This window comes from Aegilops tauschii, chromosome 3 (assembly GCF_002575655.3).
Source record: "Aegilops tauschii subsp. strangulata cultivar AL8/78 chromosome 3, Aet v6.0, whole genome shotgun sequence".
In the NCBI taxonomy this organism is placed as follows: Eukaryota; Viridiplantae; Streptophyta; class Magnoliopsida; order Poales; family Poaceae; genus Aegilops; species Aegilops tauschii.
Window position 1 is genome coordinate 51,838,080 of NC_053037.3, and position 21,304 is coordinate 51,859,383.

Consider the following 21,304-nt stretch of genomic DNA (forward strand, 5'->3'; position numbering starts at 1 on the left):
TCCAGTTTTAAAATAATTTGGACATCTGAGCAGCTCTCGGCAAAAAAGACAAATTCGTGATCTGCAAAAAAGTTTACTGTTCACGCACTGTTCTGACCGATTCATTGTTTTTGCTGAGAACTACTCAGATTAATTAGCTTGTTAGTATGAAGACATTCCTGGCGTTCATGTTTTTTACTGATACGAATCTCGTTTGGCTTACCCTATGCACACAAATCAAATGAATATTACGACCATTTATAAGCACTAGTCCTATTTGATAGATGGCGGCGCTAAAAAAACAGACAAATAACGAAAAAGTTATCTCGTTGATGTTCCCTCGGAGGGATGTCTGAGCGAACGGCCCAGCGTCTTTAGATGCAAGGCAATATTTGTAACCACGTGTACTATCCACTAAAAAAATAGCGCGCTATAACGCCGCTAATAGCACGCTATAGCGTGTAGAGAATTGTCTCGCTAAATCTTTCAATGTACAATGTCTTGCTAATAGCACGTTATAGCGCGCTATAGCACGCAAATAGCGTATTTTTAGGGGTGGCGCTATTTTCTGTAGCGCGCTATTTTTTTCATTGGTACTATCACTCTTTCACGTGCACGTTTATTTTGCCGCTGATAAGTTTTTTCTTTTTTTTTGAGAAAAGAGGTCGAAATCCCTCGGCTGTGCATCACTAAATGCACACAACTATCTTTCTTAAATTACTATTTAACAAACATTTGACAAAGATATCAAACAAATCGAAGCCACCACATACACCTACAAACTCGGTAATAAGGAATGCCTTCACGCCCCACCATTAAGAACCGCGGTCACCGCATGACGTATCAGGAGCAACCACCCGGTGCAGCAGACCCAAAGCATACACCCATCACTGCGTACACCACATGCAGACGCCTGAGAAGCCACCACCACTTCTAACCGCTGACCCATCTTCAGGAAAGAGATCCGGATTACCCTTGCCAGGCCGGCCGGCCGGCGACGTCGCCATGACTCCAAACAACGCTCGCCTTGTGCCCATCCATCCAAACACATCCGTCGCCGAGACTCTGCTACACCATATCGAGACCAGCTGTCGTCGATACGGTAGATGCCATGCCGCTCCACCTACAAGCCATTTCACGCCTACTCCGAACCACTAGCAACTCACACCACCATAAGCAGTCCCGACTGATGCCTTCAAGAAGGAACACGACACGCAGGTGTCGTCGTCGCCCAAAGGAGAGGAACAGAGACTTTCGTCTGCACCCATGGAGGAGGTGAGAGGGACAAGATCCACACTGAAACCTCCAGGAACGGGATCAGCGCCACAGGGCGTCGATTTTGGTGAGGCCACCACGGCATTGGACTGCAATTTCCCTCGGATCCATGCCCCCCCCCCTCAATGTCGTCCGCAGCCACCAGAGCTGGGACGAGCCCGAGCCGTCATCGCGTCAGGTCCGACGGGCGGGACGCCACCCAGCCTCAAAACAACGACGCAACCTCCACATCCTCATCGCAAGACCGCGCCGTCAACCCGTCCGTGCGGTATGCCGCCGCGGCTCCCCGCAACAACGCCGCATCCTCGTCGGGTAACTACACCCCGCTATGCCACCCGATGGAGGAGGAAGAAGACCTCGCCGCCGACTACTGTTAGAAGGGAGAGAGGGATTTGGTGGAATAGTTTGTTGTATTGCTTGAGCCTCGTGGGCATATATATAGGAGTACAATGACCAACTTGGAGTCCAAGGCAAGGCAGAAACAAATCCTAGTCTATCTCGTCTTTCCTAATAATCAATATACTCAACATCCCCCCGCAGTCACAACGGTAGCGATGCAGACGGTGAGACTGAAGAAGAATCCGAAGGCAAGCCGACGGACACCCCGTACAGTCGTAACGGTCGATGCATCGCGGAGTCGCGGCTGGAGTGGCCACCGACGAGGTTGCTCAAGCAAGGCGGTAGCCCTTTGTGTCGTTGTTGAGGTAGTCGCGAGCGTGGTTGGTGGAGCCGTGGTCGAGGTAGCCGTGCGAAGAATGTCGTGGTCGATGTCGAGTCGGGGTGGCCGGTGTCGAGGAAGTCGCCGTGGAGCCGCGGGCGCGAGGGGGCGCCGAGTTAGCATGGGCGCACTGGTGTCGAAGTAGTGGTGCACCGGGAAGAAGATGTTGTTGACGACGCGTCGCGGCGGGTTTGCCAAGCCCGAGGACACATCGTGGACGAAGGAACGCACCGGTGTTGCCAGCACCGCGCATGCATAAACGGACGAAGACGAAGTTGACGAAGCGCCGACCTGGCTTGCCAGGCCTGGGGACACGTCGTGGATGAAGGCACGCATCGGTGTTGCCAGCACCGGGCATGCGTAGACGAGGGACCTGCACAACCTGTACGCCATGTCGGAGAAGTCGGAGGGGCCAGCAGAGAAGAACTCGACGACAATTGCGGCATCCATCGGCGCGGGGCCGATGTCACCAACGGTGGTCGGAGTAGACGAAGTGATGAGGACATCCCAACCATGGGCACCACACCACCAATCATCAACGGTCCAATCACAAGAAGCCGCACAATGCAAATACATGATCAGGTGAACGCTAACTTAAGTATATCATTTGACCTTGAAAACATGGTTGTGCGTTCACCTCCTTTGTTGTTGGTTGAACTCAGGTGCGATATCGAAGAAGGCCAAACACATTTCAGTCCGTGCAAAACAATGTTTTATGACGAAGAAACAAAGTTAGGAATTCATCAAGAGTGAGTTGTCTCCTGAAGAAACATTGTTCCGATTCTGATGAAACAATGTTTTGCACGAGTTTGGATATTCCAACTTGCGAAAGGTTCCCACAACTCGAGTTTGCTACTGAAGAAAACATTGTTCGACTCCAGTGAACAATGTTTGGTCGGGAACTGCCAACCACATCCAGCGAGAGTATTCCAGAAGCTACCTCATTAAGTCTTGAAGCCATTAGTCAAACAAAGCTGGTTCACTTTCACACCTAAGCTGGTTCCAGAAGCTAGTTCTCTTTCACACCTATCCAGGGGGCTGTCCCAGCTATAAATAGGCTAGCTCTTCCCTTCGTTGGGGACTTTTGCCATTTCTATCAAAGACCAAAGACATAGACTACTCCTGAGATTGGAGAGCTCTTGTTATCCTTATTCTCGTGATTCCTTGAGAAATTGCTCCTAATTCGTGCTCCATGACTAGATCGTGTTGTGTGGATTAGAGTTCGTGGTTTCCCTTGCGGATTGCACCTATCCTGTGCTCCACGATTTGAGCGTGGTTGTGTGGGGTAGTATTGCGGGTTGTGGATCGGCGAATGTTCGGATTGCAAGCTTCGGTGAGCCGCCTCCTCGTCGGGTCATAATCTCTTATTTTCCATTTTTTTGGCTGCTTGCAGCTAGTTATCCCCATCCTTTTATCTATCCTACGCCGTGAAGATCGGACCTCCCCTTGTACTCCCTCTTCCCCGAAGACGGGGTCCCATCATCTGGTATTCAGAGCAAGGTTACACGGTAGGATCTGTATCTTTGTTGCTAGATCTATCCTTTTTAGTTTGGTTTTCCCCATCCTAGAGTCCAAAGCCAAAAAGGCACAAAAAAATCCAAGCCTTTGTTTGCTGAGATCTAGTTGTTTGCTTTCCTCTTTGTGTGTGCACCAAGTTCTATCCAAAGTTGCTGTTGTTTTTCTTCGAGTCTTGTTGTTGGATCTATTGTGCTGAAAAAAAAGAGCAAAAAAAGAGAGAGAGAGAAAAGTGAAAAAAGAGCAAAAAAAGAGAAGAGAAAGTGTTGAGCAAGTGTGCAATTATATTCAGTTTGGTGAGAAATTTCAGAAGTTGAAGTGGCAAGTGTTGCAGCTCAAACGTGGTGCAAGGATCTACAATTTTTCTTCTTGTTCATTTGGTTTGCATCGATTGGATCTCAGCACTAGCCCTCCCTTTTTACCTCACCCAGATCCACCTAGAAACCGTCAGCTTCCTTCCTTTCATTCGCCCGTCCACTCCTGATTTGCTACTTCCGCACAGCCGCCAAGGAATCATTAGAATTTTGGGTAAGCAAGAAGGTGAGCTGAGTGTTTTCCACATATATTTTTCTTTTTCCACTTGTTTCCAAGAATTAACATGACAGGATCCAACTCGAGTGTACATGGACATCAACATGTGGAAGATGATCTCCCAAAAACTCGCGCATCACTTGGTGATATGATTGAGGAGAGTATAGTCGCAGCTATGCGAAGGATGTTTGGTGGTCGTCTTCCTATCACGGGTAATGGGGATCAACATCAACACAGCCCCGCTGCCTCGCTGGCTGCCGACAACCGGCAACGTCCAGGAAACGACGATCGCCATGTTGGTCGTGGAAGAGCGGCAGGAGCTGCCGCACACGGCGGCCCTGTTGTTGGTGTTGAACGGAGGCGTGGCGAATTTGCTGCCCCCGTGAGGTGGGCTGCATGGAGGAGAAGCTCGCGGGCAAGGCCATGACCTCCGCGGGTTTGCTGTTGATCACCGGCGACGAGCAACACATGATCGTGATGCCATCTTCCTTGAAGATATCTCCGAGCTTGGTGACGAAGATGAAGGCATGGGGGACTATGAACCCTACTCCCCGCCTCGTCGTGGTGCTGTTTTTGGTCGCAATGGTCATCATTACGACCGTCGTGATCAGGATGATCGTGACAACCAAGCGAGAGTGAAGCTACATGTGCCATCTTTCATGGGAAAAGAGGACCCGAATGCATATATTGAGTGGGAATAGAAGTGTGATCAAATCTTTCGCATCCATGGTTTTTCTGAAGCCAAGAGAGTTGATCTTGCTGTTATGGAGTTCTGTGGTTATGCTCTTACATGGTGGAATTAGCTGCAAGACGATCGGTTGATGTCAGGCAATAATCATATCTGCAGCTAGACTTTGATGAAGGAAGTCATGAGGCGCCGTTTTGTTCCATCCTACTATGAGAGGCAATTGTACAAGCGGTTGCAGGGGCTCACTCAAGGTTCCCGCACTATTGAGGAGTACTATAAAGAGATGGAGGTGCTGCTAATTCGGACAAGAACCCGTGAAAGTGATGAGGCAAAGATGGCAAGATTTTTACATGGGCTGAATGATGAAATATCAGATTTTGTGGAGATGTTTCCTTATGATACATTACAAGATGTGGTATATCAAGCTATAAGAGTTGAGAAGAAGAATATGCGTAATGGTCGTACTCGTGCTTTCCAAGGCCGCACAACCACGCGCTCACGGCAGCGAACACAACAGCCATATGGTTCTCAGTTTGAGGGTGCACCACCTAGGCACCCACATGCCTCGACGGCTTCCTCACCTGCTATTCGCAATCAAGATAAGAGGCCATCAGCTACAGCAAGAGTATCCTCTGCTCCACCTCCAGAAAAGAGTTCTACACGCAGCAGCACATTCAATGCCACAAGTGCAAAGGAAGAGGTCATATTTCTTCGGAATGTCCAAGCAAATGAACTATGATCATCAATGAATGAGGTGAATGGGAGTCTGAAAGTGACCCTGAAGGTGGCAATGATGAAGTGGAAGAGGAGCAAGGTTGGGAAGTAGGAGGAACTATTTTATCTCATGAGGAACTTGATGGAGAAGCTTTGGTTGTATGTCGTTCACTTAACGCCCAGGTTGTGGAGGAGGAAAAGGGGCAGCGGCATAATCTTTTCCACACCCGTTGCCTTGTCAACTCAAAGATATGTCGAGTGATTGTTGATAATGGCAGTTGCAACAATATTGCAAGCATGGAGATGGTCAAGAAGCTTCAATTGCAAACAAAACGTCACCCACACCCATACCGCATGCAATGGTTGAATGATTGTGGCGCCATTAAGGTGATTAGCAGCGTGCAAATACCAATTTCAGTTGGAACATATCAAGATGATGTTGAGTGTGATGTGGTGCCAATGCACACTTGTCACTTGCTTCTTGGACGACCATGGTTGCATGACCGTGATGTGCAAATCAGCGGGCGTGCGAATCGCTTATGTTTCGTCCATAAAGGAGAAAAGTTCACTTGGCTGCCCATGACACCCGAGGAAGTCTATCTTGATGAGATGAAAAGAAAAGGAAAGAAAAAGGGAGAGAGTGATCATACACAACGAGTGAGCCACCAACATAGTGAGGGAGTGTTTCCACAGCCAAAAGCTCCACAGCCAAATATGACCAAGCCCCGGGAAAAACAGGGATTAGTTATGATGGCTAGGAAAAGGGATATGCGGGAATTGAGAGAACCTAATACTCCATTCTTTGTACTCATGTACAAGGAAACTTTATTGGCTGCTAACGATTTACCCTCAACCCTTCCTAGTGTTGTTTTTGATCTTTTGCAGGAGTATAAGGATGTGTTTCCCAAGGAGGTACCACCTGGTTTGCCACCAAAGCGGGGCATTGAGCACCAAATCGACTTGGTTCCGGGTGCCCCACTACCAAACCGACCATCGTACCGAGCAAACCCAGAGGAGACGAAGGAAATTCAGAGGCACGTAGAAGATCTTCTTAACAGAGGGTATGTAAGGGAAAGTCTTTCTCCTTGTGCTGTTCCTATACTTTTAGTTCCAAAGAAAGATGGTACCATGTGCATGTGCACTGATTGTAGATCCATTAACAACATAACTGTGAGATATCGGCACCCTATTCCTAGGCTCGATGACATGCTTGATGAACTTTGTGGCTCCACCATATTTTCCAAAATTGATTTGCGAAGTGGTTACCACCAAATAAGAATGAAAGAGGGTGACGAATGGAAAACTGCATTTAAGAGAAAACTTGGCTTGTATGAATGGTTGGTTATGCCTTTTGGATTAACGAATGCACCTAGTACTTTCATGAGATTGATGAATCATGTGCTTAGATCCTTCATTGGAAAATTTGTAGTGGTTTACTTTGATGACATATTGATTTATAGCAAAACTTTGGAGGATCATGTTGGACATATAAAATGTGTGTTTGCTGTCCTACGGGAGGAAAAGTTGTATGCTAACGTGGAAAAGTGCACATTTTGCACAAACAAGGTTGTGTTTCTTGGCTTTGTTGTTTCAGCAAAAGGTGTGGAGGTCGATGAAGAGAAGATCAAGGCTATTCGTGAGTGGATGGCTCCACAAACTGTGAGCCAACTACGTAGCTTCCTCGGACTTGCAGGTTTCTATCGCCGGTTCGTGAATGATTTCAGCACCATTGCTGCACCCATGAATGAGTTACTGAAGAAAGACACTCCATTCCAATGGGGTGATGCCCAAGACAAGTCCTTCCAAGAACTGAAGATGAGATTGACATCAACCCCATTGCTTTCACTTCCTGACTTTGGTAAGACATTTGAGATTGAATGTGATGCAAGTGGTGTTGGCATTGGTGGAGTTCTAATGCAAGAAGGTAAACCCAATGCCTACTTTAGTGAGAAGCTTAATGGTCCAACTCTTAATTATTCCGTCTATGATAAAGAATTATATGCACTTGTTCGATCTTTGGAAACATGGCAGCATTACTTATGGCCAAAAGAGTTTGTAATACATTCTGACCATGAATCTTTAAAACATCTAAAAGGCCAACTCAACCTGAACCGTAGACATGCAAAATGGAGTGAGTTTATAGAGTCTTTTCCTTATATTGTCAAGTACAAGAAAGGGAAGGATAACGTTGTTGCCGACGCATTATCTAGGCGCCACATTTTACTTTCCCAACTTGATGTTAAAATCCTTGGTTTAGAAAGCATCAAAGAATTGTATGCTCACGACTCATACTTTTCTGAACCATTTTCAAAGTGCAATAAGGGAAAGGGATGGGAGAAGTTTCACTTGCATGATGGATTTCTATTTCGAGCTAACAAATTGTGCATCCCAGATTGTTCTGTTCGTTTGTTGCTCTTGCAGGAGGCTCACGCTGGTGGTCTCATGGGACATTTTGGAGCTAAGAAAACTGAAAGTGTGCTCGTTGATCACTTCTTTTGGCCGCGAATGAGACGTGACGTGATGAGATGCGAGATTTGTCACAAAGCTAAGTCCCGCTTGAACCCTCATGGTTTATATACTCCTCTATCTATTCCAAATACTCTGTGGGAAGATATTTCTATGGATTTTGTTCTTGGTTTACCACGGACTAAGAGGGGGAGTGACTCGGTGTTTGTGGTAGTTGATCGTTTTAGCAACATGGCACATTTTATCCCATGTCAAAAGAGTGATGATGCTTCACACATTGTTGATCTAATTTTCAGGGAAGTTGTGTGGCTACATGGAGTACCACGCACGATTGTGTCAGACTGTGACACCAAATTTCTGAGCTACTTTTGGAAGACCTTGTGGGGAAAACTTGGCACCAAGCTCCTATTTTTCACGACATGCCACCCACAAACTGATGGACAGACTGAAGTTGTCAACCGGACATTGTCCATGATGCTGCGAGCAGTCCTCAAGAAGAATTTGAAGATGTGGGAAGAGTGTCTACCTCATGTGGAGTTCGCGTATAACAGGGCGGTACATTCGACCACTAAATTTTGCCCATTTGAACTTGTTTATGGCTTCAAACCTATTGCTCCCATCGATCTTTTGCCTTTGCCATTGTAGGAACGAACCAGCCTTGATGCAAGTAAGCGTGCTGATTTCGTCAAGAAACTTCATGCCCAGGCAAAGGAGAACATTGAGAAAATGACTGAACAATATACGAAGCGGGTAAACAAGACCAGGAAGAAGCTGGTGTTCGAGCAAGGCGGTTTGGTATGGGTACACCTTCGGAAGGACCGTTTTCCTGAGCAACGCAAGTGCAAGTTGCAGCCACGCGGTGATGGGCCATTTACGGTGCTCGAAAGGATAAACGACAATGCTTACAAGATCGATCTTCCAGAAGGATACGGTGTTAGCCCAACCTTCAATGTCTCCGATATTTCCCCATTGTTTGGGCCTTTAGAGTCGAGGACGACTCCTTCTCAAGAGGGGGAGGATGATGAGGACATCCCAACCATGGGCACCACACCACCAATCATCAACGGTCCAATCACAAGAAGCCGCGCAATGCAAATACATGATCAGGTGAACGCTAACTTAAGTATATCATTTGACCTTAAAAACATGGTTGTGCCTTCACCTCCTTTGTTGTTGGTTGAACTCAGGTGCGATATCGAAGAAGGCCAAACACATTTCAGTCCATGCAAAACAATGTTTTATGGCGAAGAAACAAAGTTAGGAATTCATCAAGAGTGAGTTGTCTGCTGAAGAAACATTGTTCCGATTCTGACGAAACAATGTTTTGCACGAGTTTGGATATTCCAACTTGCGAAAGGTTCCCAGAACTCGAGTTTGCTACTGAAGGAAACATTGTTTGACCCCAGTGAACAATGTTTGGTCGGGAACTGCCAACCACCTCCAACGAGAGTATTCCAGAAGCTACCTCATTAAGTCTTGAAGCCATTAGTCAAACAAAGCTGGTTCACTTTCACACCTAAGCTGGTTCCAGAAGCTAGTTCTCTTTCACACCTATCCAGGGGGGTTGTCCCGACTATAAATAGGCTAGCTCTTCCCTTCGTTGGGGACTTTTGCCATTTCTATCAAAGACCAAAGACATAGACTACTCCTGAGATTGGAGAGCTCTTGTTATCCTTATTCTCGTGATTCCATCAGAAATTGCTCCTAATTCATGCTCCATGACTAGATCGTGTTGTGTGGATTAGAGTTCGTGGTTTCCCTTGCGGATTGCACCTATCCCGTGCTCAACGACTTGAGTGTGGTTGTGTGGGGTAGTATTGCGGGTTATGGATCGACGAATGTTCGGATTGCAAGCTTCGGTGAGCCTCCTCCTCGTCGGGTCATAATATCTTATTTTCTTTTTTTCGGCTACGTGCAGCTAGTTATCCCCATCCTTTTATCGATCCTACGCCGTGAAGATCGGACCTCCCCTTGTACTCCCTCTTCTCCAAAGACGGGGTCCCATCACGTAGTGGTCGGGGTAGATGACGACGACGCTGGCGACGGGCTGGTGCTTGGACGAAGAAGAAGACAGTGGATGGGCGGCGGCTACGGAGGTAGCGACGGCGGCGGCGGCCAAAGAAGAGTGGCGACGGTGGCCTGGCGTCCATGGCGACTAGGTTAGGAGTGTGGCGGTGGTGCTCGATGTAGGCGAACAACCCTGACAGCGTGACGAAGCCCGGCGCGGACGGTGGCGTTCCCGCACCAAGGGAGACGATGCGGCGCATACCACGGGAGGTCAACGCGCGGTGACGGCGGATTGGACCGCGGGTCGCGGCGCTACGGCCCGAAGGGGCGACGCAGCGGCGGCGGGCAGGTCGGGGCGACGGCAGGAAGACCTCGGGGCGGCGGCGGGGACCGCGGGGCGCGGCGCTACGGCCCGAAGAGGCGATGCAGCGGCGGAGCGCGGGTCGGTGCAACAGCGGGGACGGCCTCGGGGCGGCGGCTGGGACCGCGTATCGCGACACTAAGGCCCGTAGGGGCGACGCAGCGGCGACGCACGAGTCGATGCAGCCGCGAGGAGAACCACGGGGCAGCGGCGCTGCGGCCCGACGGGGCGACACAGCGGTGGCCAGTTGCTCGATTGGCGGAGGGGCGCGCTGAACTCGTGGACAATCTTCACGGGACCTGCGGAGGCGCGCGCAACCGACGGTCCAGGTTGGTCGCGCGGTGTAGATAGGGCGGATCGCGGCGGCAAGCGGGTGATCAAGCCGATCGCGCGCGAGGTCGGGGGCGTTGCTCGGTGGAGGCGTAGTGGCGGCAGAGTCCCACGCCGTCCGTCGTCGCCGGCCTCATCCCGGACTGCCAAAGCAGCGCCGGCGCCCGGCCAGCGAGGCCCGAGCGACCCACGGAGTAGCGGCGCCCGAGTTGAGGCGTCCGATGAGCCGTCCCGACGCAGCCGAGGACGAGGCCGGCGAGGTAGACCGCCGGGCCGCCGTGAAGATGCGGCGGAGGCGGGTGACGTGGATCAATGGGCGGGCCGGCGCGTGAACGGCGGCTATGATTGACCGTCGCATGGTGCGAGGCCGCCGGGTCAGGGCGATGCAGGTGTCCTGGTCGGAGCAAGGCGGTGACGGCCGGCGTAGATCGATGGGCGGGGCCGGTGCGCGGACGATGGTCGTGAAGGGTCGCTTGTCGCGCGAGGCCGCCGGGTCGATGAAGAGGCCGGCTGGTTGCGCCAGTGTCGGAGAGGCGCGGGGGTCGACGACGGCGGGTGACTCAAACCTGATCACATAGATCGGAAAACCAAAAAGTAGACGCCGATCAAAGCGACCGGCGAGAGAGAAATCCGGACCAAAGGATTGGGAAAAAAGACTTTCTAGGGCAACCGGTCGACACGACCGGCGGACGAACCCTAGGTACAGGCGGCGCGGCCCCCGGTCATGAAGGCCGACCGCCCCGGGGGCGGCGCGCGGAGCGGAAGCGACGGGCTGCTAGGGTTTAGAACCCGGAAACTGTTACCATGTCAGAAGGAAGAGGGGAATTTAGTGGAATAGTTTGTTGTATTGCTTGAGCCTCGTGAGCATATATATATAGGAGTACAATGATCAACTTGAAGTATAAGGCAAGGTAGGAACAAATTCCAGTCTATCTCGTCTTTCTTAATAATCAATATACTCAACAACTACCATAAGGGTCTTTTCCCTGGCGGCTCCGACCAGCGGCGGGGGTATGGCATTGGGGGAGGCCTAGGCAGGAGGCAGCGGGGCCACCCGGGCCGCCTGAAGGGGGCGACACGGGGCTAGTGTTTGTGCGGATGAGTAATTCGGGCCTCTTTGATTCTCATGAATCAAAAAGTTTATAAGAATAAAGAAAATGTAGGAGATGTCACGCCTTCTTGAGTCCTAGGGCATTGAAATGAGGTCGGACTTGGTGACTGTATCCATGACCTCTCATCGGAGTCGATCTGGCTGCTGATGTCGCGTCTCGACGATGGACGATGCCAAAATAGAAGCGAAATATCTCGCTGACTCTGAGTACCAAGTGTCAGCACGTGTGTCTATGAATTATGGTGTTTACAGAGTTCACTTCTTACAAGCATAGTAGATCTAAAAAAACAACGCGCATGCACGTCCAGTGGATGCCTCATACGCGGTCAAAGTGACACTACGGCTGGTCAGAGTGGGGAGTAACTTAGACTAGTAACATGCATATGTTAATAGTCTATGTTATACTACCTCTATAGTGGGTAGTAACATATGTGTAGTGTCATGCACCACCTTAATTATTACTTTGTAGACTCATTTTGCATTGAGAACCGCTATGTGATGGTACTCTCTCCTTTCCGGTTTATAGGGCTCAATTCAAAAATCTCACCAGCCAAGATAGATGGTGAGTGGTGGAATACTTTTTGTAGTTTGCAAAAGCACCTAATTAATGCTCTTGTTTTCCTCAAAAAATTATGTTTATCAATGCATTAATTGCAATGCATGCATGCATAAAGTACATGCATTGGTCAATTTTCTCTTAATAATTGCATGCAATGATTTAATGCACCTTGGAATCTGAACATGTGATGGGGAACAGCTAAATTGAGCCTTATAAAACGAAAAAACTAAAATTTTGAGATAAGCCCTATAAACAGGAAAGAAGGGAGTAACATATTACGTTACTTTATTTGCCTCTCTCTTCATTAATTACCTGACACATCATCTTTTTTGCTTATGTGGCATGTATGTTAGGGCATCTCCAACAGTTTGTATGTTAGCTTGTTGGTAAAATATGTCATGTCATCAACCAACATCTTAACATACAACAATTTCAATGGGTTCTATCTAGTTTGCTCAATAGGAGGTGAGGTAATAAATAAGGTGCTCTCTCATTCTACATTGGAGCTTGTGCAAGGGGTGTTGGTTCATGTACATATAATTTTTCTCTCATTCCTCATTTATTATATGGCACATCATCAAAAATCCTATGTGGCAAAGTCTACCAACAACTATCTTACAATTATTGAAGATGCCCTTACTACCTATGTTATTCCCACTATGACCAGCCTAAATTAAGTAGTTCCGATCACACTTCACGCTGTTCGAAAGTTCTACTCAACGCGTTCCTACAAAGGAAGCCAACATGCAACAGGATTTATTTGTGCATAAAGTAAAGCAAGGTATATCATATCATGCATATTAGCATATACAAATTGGTAAAAAAAATTAAACATGGACGGAACACCAATTAATCTCTAGCCGTACGTATGTAGGCTCAGTTAATCGAACGGCCAGTGAGTTGCCGGTTCCTTGAGCACCCGGTTGGCCTCTGCTTGGCGAAGTTGTTCAAATAACTGTTTCAACTTCAAATCTGCCTGCAGCTTAATCCGTTCCAGATTACTGGGTCGACGACCTCTGCTTCTCGAGGATCGTCCCTGCCCCTGCAGCCACCACCCACGGATTAGCCATAAGTAGAATGCATGACAACAAGTAGGAGTACTGTTACTGTATCACGATGAAAAACTGTCTCACCATGTCTGTCCTTGGCCCACGGATTAGTTCATACAGTTCCTTCTTCTTTGATTCTAGGTCCCGGTCTAGAAGCCGTTCCTGCTGAATTCTTGCCGGCGACCTGTGCTTCCCGAGTATCGCCGCCGCCCCTACAGCCACCCAAAAGCCGGCGGCCATCAGGTTAGACATGGCTGCCTGCCTGTCTGTCTCTGTCTTGGGGTTTCTTGGCCGGCCAGAACTCGAAGGCGTTGGTCGTGATGTTGATCGATGAGAGCTAGGCGGTCAGGGCGTACGGCTTATGTATTATGTAGGCGATCGGCGGTACATAACGATCCGAGTCAGTCGCCGACTCGTCGTCTTCTTGTTCGAATCGATCAGAGTTCCTCCTCCCGGCTCTGCCTGCACCAACTCGTGTTCCTCTCGGACATGAAAGAAGCCGAGCATCGCTCAGCCGTGTACGCACGCAGACAGCCACAGACAGCCACACAGGAGCGGGCTTCAGCCGTCCAATGTGCTTAACTCTAGCTCGTCAGACCCAAACAGTGGTCTAGCTTGCACAACAACACATGAGTGGAAACCTTATATAAGAGTTTGTTAGGAGTAGTTGACCTTACTAAATCTGTGTTCTTTCATAGCTCTATTCTTTCTAAAATTAAATTGTGTCTCATGACAGTGACATGTAATTAAGATGTTCAGGATTTGTTCCACCTTCCACGCGCACCCACGTAAAAGATCTCTAAATTTGTGGAAAGCCTTTGTATTCTACGAGCCTCTGTTTATAAGAATCTCAGGTACAACCAGCCTACAGCTGTACAACTAATCCTCCATGGCGTTCCGTGAACACACGTACGTGAAGCTAGCCGCTCAAATTGGTGACGGGTCCCTTGAACCAGTGCCTGGCACTGACGACCCACGACGTCAGGACGAGGATGAAGAGCCCGCCGACGGCGACGGGCGTGTAGTTGAGCGTGTCCCTGGTCACCGGGTACATCACCGGCAGCGAGAAGAGCACGGTGATGGTGACCACCCAGAGCACGGCCACCCACCCCACCAGCACGCCGTAGCGCCCGAGGTTGAAGGGCCCCGGCACGAAGTGCTTCCGCGCCAGCGTCACCCGGAAGAAGATGGGCAGCGCGTACGCGATGTAGAGCCCGATCGTGGCGATGGACACCATGGCCTGGAACGCCACCAGGCTACCCAGCGACTGCAGTTTTCAATCAGAGGGTTTATCAGCGCAGGATTAACTGGAGCATGTAGTTGTACTGTTGTAGTAGTACGTTGACTACTGGGTGTCAATCCAGACAAGAGGTTCATGTTTACCGGCAACGCCATGCAGAGGGAGACGAAAGCCGAGAGCCAGACGGCGTTGATGGGCACCTCGTGCTCGTTCACTTTGTGCCACACGGACGACAGCGGCATCGCGCCGTCTCTCGAGAAAGCATACGCCATCCTAGCCATCAAACACAAGGAAACAGCGAGATTTCAGATCTACCAGCTATGTACCAAGCCAAGTGCATGCAGATAACCCAGGAAGACGATGATGATCACCTCGAGTTACTTGTGACGGAGCTCATGCCGCAGAAGTAAATGGCGACGGCGACGATCCCCAGGCAGACGATCCCGCCGACGCCGCTGCCGTAGCGGCTTTTGAAGGCCTGGTAGAAGACCTGGGCGATGGCGTACCCTCCAGCTTCATTGTCGGGGCTCAGCAGGGAGGGTATGTCCTTCACGGCGAAGGTGACGCCGAGTATGTATCCCCAGCCGACCACTATCGATATGCCGATGGCGCTGATGATCCCGATCGGCCCGTTCTTGTCTGCGTTCTTGGTCTCCTCCGTCTGCGTGCATGCCAATGCCATGCATGCATGAGCAAAAAAGCGTTACCAAGAGACCTAGTGCATATGTTGTCAGTGTCCTAACACCTACAAAAGCTCTCCTTAATTACCATATGCGCCGACGCGTCGTAACCTAAGAGCGTGTACTGGCTCATGAGGAGCCCCAGGAGGAAGATGTAGACATGGCTGTGTATTCCAGCGCCGTTGTCGGTGTTGAAATTGGTGAAGACGAACTTGGCGCTGGCCCTCTCCGTGGCAACGGCCGGCACGGCAATCATGAGGACGAAGACACCTAGCATGTTCCAAGCCGCCGCGAACTGGCCGAAGAAGGAGAGCCATGCAATGGGGAGGCTGTTGATGAGGGCGTGGCTGAGCAGGATGGCGGCGTGGATGGCGATGACCTCGTACTTGGACGCCAGGTACCCTCCGCCGTTGTTCCCGCCGGTGCTCAGCAGGATGATCACCTGGATCAGCTGCGCCAGCGAGTAGTCCACGCTCGTTGTCACTGCCCACTGCAACAAAATTCTTGCTCCTGTCACTTCGGGGTGTGTGAGAAAAAAAAATGTTCAGACAGACAGACAGACAAAGGTTCAGAGGGTTTTTACCTGTCCAACGATGTTAAACCTGCATGCATGCAACGCCAACGCAGCGGAGGGAGTAGACAACAAACATCACATCATTAGAGGCTGATAATTGACCGGAATGGTTCTTGTCTTGTCCCAACTAGAAGAACTGAAGAACCATACTGGTTCTAAAGAAAAAAAATTGAAGAACCATACATACTATAGGGAAAGTATCAGGTGATTTGGGCACTTAATAGTAAGGCCGTGCTACGCATCCGCCAGTTGAAGTTTGGGAAAGATCGACCACCTCCCACGCTGTTAGATCTTCCCACGTGAGCGTCACAAATTGCAACAAGCTAGTTGTTACGCTCATCCCTCTGCAACAACGACTTTGTTGCAAACCACTCTAAAGCGTTATCGTGTGACTTCACGAATTGCAACAAGTTGGTTGTTGCTGAAACAGAGACTTTGTGCCGAGACGTGATGTAACTTTTGCAACAATGGTATTGTTGCAGAAAACTTTGCAACTGTGGTGATATTGCAGAAAAAAAATTGTCTTCACTTTTATGCAAAGGTAATGTCGCAGATTTTTTTTGCCTTCACATTCATGCAACGTAGGTGATGTTGCGGGAGCAAAGTCTTGCAGCATTACTGATGTTGCGGAATTTATTTGCAAGGGTTGGCCCAAGTAGTAGGGTTTATTTGCAATGAATACGGTTGGCCTAGGTAGTAGGGCCCAGGCACGTGCACCAAGTCTTCATGCGAGTCGCGCGCCCTCACGATCTAGTGGACTAATGGGTCTCTATCTTACGGCCGCGCAAGCCACGGATGCAGCGAGAAAGATTGGCCAGTTGATTGGAAGCTTTTTCCTAATAGTAAAGGAAAATTTACTACAAAGTCTGTTTATGAGTGGCTAGAGAGAAGTTTATCTGGCCCCAACTATAAATGAATGTGGAAAGCTACAATCCCGTTGAAAATAAAAATAGGACAACGCTGGTGGTACCGAAACTCGCCCACACACTCTATAACACATAGACTGTGCCATGTCACCGCATGCATGCATGTGAGAATCTTTTTGGATTTCTAGTTTTTAAAATGTTTTATCTCTTAAATGAAAATTCTGATTGAAGATCCGTTTTCACCATTAAATCCCTCGCGATGAGATTTTCGAAACTAGATCTCATATCAATATGTTTCGACGACATTTTTTTGGGGTTAAAAGTTGCCATGCCTATTACACATGAATTACCATGGTGTTTACACTGAAGTTGCCATGATATGTTTCAGCTATTTTCTTCTACATTTAAAATTAAATTTTGACATATTATAAAACAGAGAATTAACAAACTAGACTTGACATGAACCATAAACTAAAGTTGCCATGATACATGCACTTAAAATTGCCATGGTTCATACAAAAAAATAATTTTCATGGTCAAAATACTGGAATTGTCATCATCAAAATACTAAAATTGCCATGCTCTACAAACTAAAATTGCTACATGGCAACTTTAGTTTAAGCATTATGGCAACTACAGTGTAAACAGCAAGGCAACTTTTGGGCAAAAAAAATTTCGTCGAAACATATCAACATCGGGTCTAGTTTTGAAGATCTTGTCGAGGCGGATTTAATGGTGAAAACGGATTTTTAATTGGATTTGTAATTAGGAGATAATACATTTTTAAGCCGAAAACCAAAAAGATTCCTGCTGATGTCATCTGTTCACACGTGGCAAAATGAATGATAATGGAGGCGTGTGGGCGATGTACAAGATGCCACACGTGTGGGCGTTAGTTTTTTCGTAAAAATATTCCTGTGGAAGCTATTTCAAAACGCTGTGCTTACGCGGGATAACTTACGCAATAGGAATTGGCCTGGGAATCCTATTTGCTTTTTCTATACAAGTGTGGAGACAGCAAATCACTTGTTCTTTACTTGTCCGCTCGCCCGTACGGTCTGGGGGGTCCTGGGGGTAACAGCCGGGGCTTCTTGCTGTCCTCGGTCGCTTTGGCAAAGTTGGGCCTGGTTATATAAGTTCTTTCCGGAAGGGAAAAAGTTTTATATGATGATCATTGCTGCCACATGTTGGGGGATTTGGTGCCTCCGTAACAAAGTTACTTTCAACAAAAATGTTGCTCGTACTCCGCTGGCGGCTGTTTTCACTGCTTGCTCGTTTATGCTGTATTGGGCAGGATTGCTTAAAGAAAACGGCAAGACGAAGTTCCAGGCTGGGGTGAAGAGGTTGGCTCACGCGGCAGCTGCTCTGGCGGACAGATCTTACCCTCATGGCAGGCTTCTCCTGGGAGATAGAGACGGGATTCAGATCGGCTAGCTGGTGATCCTATCTAGTTTAATTAGCCTTGTCCCACTGGGGTTTGATGCCCGCTGGACTAGTATGAGGTTCTTTGGTATCATTTTGTTTGGCTCGTATGCCAGTAGTTTCATCCTTGAACTTAGGTTGGACAGTTGCTTAGAAAAAAGTGTCGTCAGGTTTTCGCCCCATGGCGGATGATCCGTTTCAGGGTCATCCTGTGGTGGGTTTCCTGACGGTAGCCAACTCGCTCCCCCCTTTCGCTCTCCTTTTGCTCGCAGATGTTTCGTTTTGGTCTGGTTTCCTTGGCTAGTGGTTGACTAAGACTTAAAACAGACTGATGTATTTTCGTTGATTGCAAAATTAATGAAAAGGGGTGTGAGCCCGGTTGGAAAAAATAGTATCACGTGATACCATCCCTTAAATACTCACATGATACCAACTTTCAAACAACAATTTTAAAATGTTTCGTGTTCACATGGTATGTGTCTACGGCACCTAAAAAATCAGGTCCAAAGTGGAAATACACATTGAGAAATAAAAATGACAAATCTAGCATGAACAGTGCCACGAAAAGCCAAAAGCAAATTAACACTATTTGCATCTAGATCTGTCTTTTTGGTTTCTCAATGTGCATCTCAAATATGAAGCTGAAATTTTTAGGGGGTGTAGACACATTCCTGATGAACAGTCGCATTTTTCAGATTTTTTTTTATTTTAAAAATATTTAAAATTGATTTGTTTTTAAGTGGCAGCATGTGGGAGTTGATACCACTGAATATTCTCCCCATACTAATAGTAGCATATGCTACTATCCAAACACCCGTCACTATCAAATCAAAATCAGATTTTCCCAGCAAAAGAAAAATCAAGATCAGATTCTATGGCGTCAATCAGGAGTCTAGTGGCCGGCCACACATGGTCAAAGCACGCAAAGTGGAGCGAGCACATGAACACAACACAAAGATCCGCGTCACGTCGTTAAACAACGTCAAATGCAGATCCATTTGCACTAGCACAGACTGGCAACTTTGATCACATCTGATTGTCACAGGATCTGCTAGCTAAGACGGTTGTGGAAATGTCGTTTGAAAAAGAAAGGAAGAAATAATGGGATCCTTTGAGCGGTGCACGTGCAGTGCATCATGGACTCTTTGTGTCGGATTAGATATACCCCATCCGTATCAAAACATAAGATGTTTTTTGACATTGTTATAGTGTCAAAAAATGTCTGATGCTAAGTTACAGAGGTACTGCTACTCATGTTCAACCGGTCGAGTTCATGCAAAGAAATGAATCAAAAGATATTTGCGCGTCTCTTTCCAGCTTGAGTAAGATTACTACGCGCATTCAATTCAACAGCTCATTTTCGCACTCTAGTTCAAAGGAGAAGCACGTGCAGTCGCCTCAAAATTCGTCATGTCAGACTTACGCACCCTCCCTTTTCTTTGACAAATGGATATTCTAGTATTGCACGGGCAGGAAGGAACCACGTCCTCCAATTCAATTCATTCACACAAAAGAAAGAAAAAAGACGTACTATCACACACACAGCAAGTGAAAGTGAAGTCTTACCATCCGGTGAGCCAGGAGGCGAAGGGGCCCCAGCGGCGCTCGCTGCAGAGCCTGGCGCTCCAGAAGTAGAGGCCGCCGGAGGTCGGGTAGGCGGAGCAGATCTCGGCCATGGCCAGGCCGACGACGGTGGTGAAGGCGCCGGCAATGGGCCAGCCGTACACCATCGTCACCGGCCCCCCGAACTGGAGCCCCGTCCCGTACAGCGTCGTGATGCCCGTCAGCACCGACACGATCGAGAAGGTCACCGAGAAGTTGGACAGCAGCCTGCAACACGGTTTAGCAAGTGCGATTTCTGAATCAAATGGAGATGGTGAAAAGTTAATGTGGCGTAGTGGGAGTTGCACGTACGAGAGATTGCGCTTGAGCTGCGGCTCGTAGCCGAGCAGCCGAAGCTTTTTTGAGTCGTAGTCGTCGCCGCCGCCGCCGGATATGACGGCGGCGGCCTCGTCGGCGGCGAGCCGGCTGTAGCTGCCCTGCCCTGCCATGCTCACTCTCTTTCAGACTACCAACCACCAGTCCGAGATCCAGAAGATGCTATCCATCCTAATGACTCGTGACACGAGCTTATAACGGAGAATGCGTGCGGTAAGGTGGGGCCCGCCGGCCCGCCTGGCTGCCTCAGATTCCGTGGAGAGTCCACCCGGCCATGTGCAATGGCGATCGCGTGGGCTGGGCGACGATCTCCTCCTGTCCCTCGTGGTGGTTTGATTAGATTAGCCCACGCCTCCTTGAGATAGATATTCACCCCAAGTGGCTTTTGCCAAAGTAGTGCTTACTAACGAGTAAATTGTCAAAAACCATCCCATTGAAGGATAGGTTAGCACAAAACGGTACTGTACATTTTTTTCATAAAACATCATGCCAACGGTAAATCTTTTTTTTGGCATAAACCACTGATCATGTTTATGACAGACGGATCCCATTCGTCGGAGCTGACCGGGCAAAAAAAGGCCGCGTGGGCACCTTGCCCGGTCTTCTCTGGCCAAACACCACACCCAACCCAGTCTATCTTCTTTCTCTTGCTCAATCCCCATTCCCCAATCAAGCCATCGCCGCCCTCTATTCCCTCTGTGCCGGCTGCCCCTACCCAGCGAGGCGCCCTGGCGACTCCGCCTTCCTGGTGCCGAGGCGCGCTGCCCCCTCTCTGACGGGCATCAAGCCAACGACCTCCTCACCTCTTCTCCATCTCCAGCACGATGGCGCCCGAAGGAGTGCGTCCACACCTTCATCTTGGCCTTCCCCGTCCCTTGGATCTTGCCCCGGGCGCTCCTCCTCCTTTCTCCCACAGGCAACAGGCTGGCGGCGAGAGAGGATGTGCGGCGAGAATCTTACTCTCATCCACCACTGCATCTAATGAGCCACGACCTGACTAAGATGGTGCTCCTCTCCTTCATGGCTGGTGATCGGAGAGACCAACGAGCGCGAGGGACGAGGGCAGCGGTGGAGCTCCCTGCTCCTCTCCATGGGCAGCGACGGAGCGGCTACTCCTCTCCTCCATTTTCAGCGGCGAAGCTGCTGCTCTTCTCCTACATGGGTAGACAGCGACAGGATTCGATGACGCGGGCGGGATCTCTCTGATGATGCAGCGAGGACGGCATCTCCGACACCAGCATGGAATTCCACGGCAAGGGCGGCATCTCTGGCACCGGCACG

At 49.0% G+C, this 21,304-nt stretch overlaps 1 protein-coding gene across 1 annotated transcript; it reads right to left on the reverse strand.

Moving 5' to 3' along the window:
• Nucleotides 1-13,970: 13,970 nt before the first annotated feature.
• LOC109769376 (amino-acid permease BAT1 homolog) lies at nt 13,971-20,295 on the reverse strand. Its single transcript, XM_020328126.3, has 7 exons — nt 20,000-20,295; nt 19,652-19,915; nt 15,807-15,825; nt 15,312-15,713; nt 14,915-15,204; nt 14,687-14,816; nt 13,971-14,570 (listed from the first exon to the last, which is right to left on the reverse strand). Exons 1-7 carry the CDS (start codon nt 20,134-20,136, stop codon nt 14,223-14,225), a joined length of 1,590 nt encoding a protein of 529 aa, XP_020183715.1. The 5' UTR covers nt 20,137-20,295; the 3' UTR covers nt 13,971-14,222.
• Between the last annotated feature and the right edge of the window lie 1,009 nt (nt 20,296-21,304).